Source organism: Nicotiana attenuata, chromosome 2 (assembly GCF_001879085.1).
Source record: "Nicotiana attenuata strain UT chromosome 2, NIATTr2, whole genome shotgun sequence".
Taxonomy (NCBI): domain Eukaryota; kingdom Viridiplantae; phylum Streptophyta; class Magnoliopsida; order Solanales; family Solanaceae; genus Nicotiana; species Nicotiana attenuata.
The window spans coordinates 50,293,582-50,295,990 of NC_031990.1; the positions used below are offsets into that span (position 1 = coordinate 50,293,582).

The window sequence follows — 2,409 nt, forward strand, 5'->3', positions numbered from 1 at the left end:
TGTTGGCATAAATCATTCAATTCCAATAAACTCAATCATTTTATAGACAGGCATAATCAAATCGCAAGTAAAAAATCCCATGAACTTCATGGAGGAAAATGTCTCACTAACAACAATCTTCATATTGATATCTCCATATGAACTAAATTTCTAACTGTAAAACTCCAATCTCCAACCAATCCTTAACAGATTTGAAAATCCAAAAACACAGATATGTTGATGGCAAAAGAGAACTCCTCATGAAAATATACAAGAACATAACGTAATAGCAAGAATTAAGAACCTCAAGACATATAAGATAATCTTAAGGGTTGAAAAAATCAAGTATGAAATATCAATTCTTACTTTCTCCTTCTCCCGGTTAGTAGCTTTGTTCGTTTCCACTGTGATCTCCCTATTCCTGTAAAAGTCAACTTTGAACACATCTGCTTCATCAGAGATTTGGCTCAACACCTCTTTCTCCCTCTTTTCCTTCTCCTCCAGTCGAATGTTATTAAGCCTAAGGAGATTAAACACACCAAAACAGATACACTCTTATAAATCTTTGTTGATATGTTCTGTTAGAAGGAACAACACTTTATGCTAAGACATGAACCAACAATTACTCCAACAAAATGATAACAATCCGATACAAATAAGATTGAGAAAAGACAACTGTTTAGAGCTTCCAAACATCTAAAAGATTCCATTAAAGTTAAATGAGAATAGATAAAGTAGAAAAATATTTTCATGACCACATTTCTACTTCAGATATCACCACTCAACTACTTCGCTAAAGCAAAAACACAGCTTTTTCATACATAATAGGAGTAGACAATTACATTGGAGTATAGCACCCTAAATTTCGAGCCGAAAACGTTAATGAAAAATGACAACCACGCAAGTCATTTTTACAGCTTATATCTCCATATGATTACAGTTCCAAGTCAACAAAATTTTACAGTAAACCGGTTCAAAACCCCAAGAATGACACAATACCGTAAATGCCTCTGATCACACAAAAATTAATTAAATTAAAAGCGGTAAGCATCAGTTGAAAGATTTTAACCTTCTCCACTCTCTAAGAGCGGAACCTTGTTCCAGTTGCATCTCCGCCGGTGGCGGCAGAATTGCTCCATCCGATGTTACATCAAGTCCAGAAGAGAAAGAGGAGAATTCATATGGTACGTGGATCGGCTGTTCATAGGAATTATCGGCAATCGGGTTCGAAGTAAAAATGGGCGAATCATCGCCGGCGGGGTCATTGACGGACTCGGACTCAGCGAAGTTGGAGAAGGAGTCAAATCTCTGGGAAGAGAGACGAGGATCGTATCCGAGGTAACCGTCGTCGAACGGCTGAGTGGAACCGGCCCGCAAGTCGCCGTCCAGTTTATTGGACATCCCTTTGTGGTGTTTTGCGAAGTAGGAGGAAGTGGGTTTTGTGTTTGAGAGTGTGCTATTGATTTGAGTTTGACTTTACATGAAAGTAAGGTACAGTTACATTTAGGGAGAAATTGAAAAAAATATTTGGATAAAATTTCTCTATGTACAAGGATAGAGATTGGAGAAACCGAAAGAAAAAGAGAATAAAAAAGAGAGGAGAAAATAGTACAACGGATAACGCTATGCAGAGTTTTGTTTAGTTAGTTGTTTTTGTGTACATATGTTGTAACAGTAACATGTAGGGTGCTGGTGGGCAGTATAAAACCTATTTAATGGATCGGTATGGGTGTAGTTTAAATCTCTTAACCAATGCAGCAATATTCTTTTTTCACCTTAACTTGGGATGTGACCAATTGCTTCTCATCGCTACTAGTTTCTTGTTTGATCATTTAGTTTTTGCTCAGGCCCCATGTTGACTGTTATGAGATCTTTTCTTGTATTTGGTATAGTCAAAAGGTTTTTATCTATTTGTTTTGAAGAAATTGTTCGAGTTTTAGCAAAAACAGCTTTTTGGGATTCAAGGACAGATTCAAGCACCCTTCAAAACCATATAACAACATTCCTTTGAAAAAAAAGAAAAAAAGAATTGTTTGAAAGGGAAATGAGAGATATTTATGATTATTATTCTCATCAGGACTTGTAATTTGGGATGTGATTGAATTACTGCTTTGGGATATAAGGACATATAATATTTAAACTGATCACAAGGCAAAAGCAACAGGGAGAAGTAAGATCTGTTAAAACTAATAATATATTGTATTAAATAAACTGATCATTGCCGTTGTGCTATATGCAACTGATGAATGCAACAAAGAAGTTAAAGTTATCATCGTAACAAGTGCTATTAAGCAAATTGTTAGCAACAGAAGCTAGACGACAGCACTCCGGAAAATAACAGCTTTATCTTAAATCTATGCTATGCACTCACAAAGCATTTTCAGAAGTGAGAAAAAAACGATTTCTCACCATAACAAGGAGCTTCATGTG

At 35.9% G+C, this 2,409-nt stretch overlaps 1 protein-coding gene across 1 annotated transcript in view; it reads right to left on the minus strand.

Moving 5' to 3' along the window:
• Nucleotides 1–1,647, minus strand: part of LOC109209550 (clathrin light chain 2-like) — a 2,532-nt gene extending 885 nt beyond the window's left edge. Inside the window, exons 1-2 of the mRNA XM_019372847.1 lie at nt 1,049–1,647; nt 346–499 (exon numbers count right to left, since the gene is read on the minus strand). Of these exons, the coding sequence (XP_019228392.1) occupies nt 346–499; nt 1,049–1,380 (486 nt within the window). The 5' untranslated portion in view covers nt 1,381–1,647. The remainder of the gene's footprint in view (nt 1–345; nt 500–1,048) is intronic.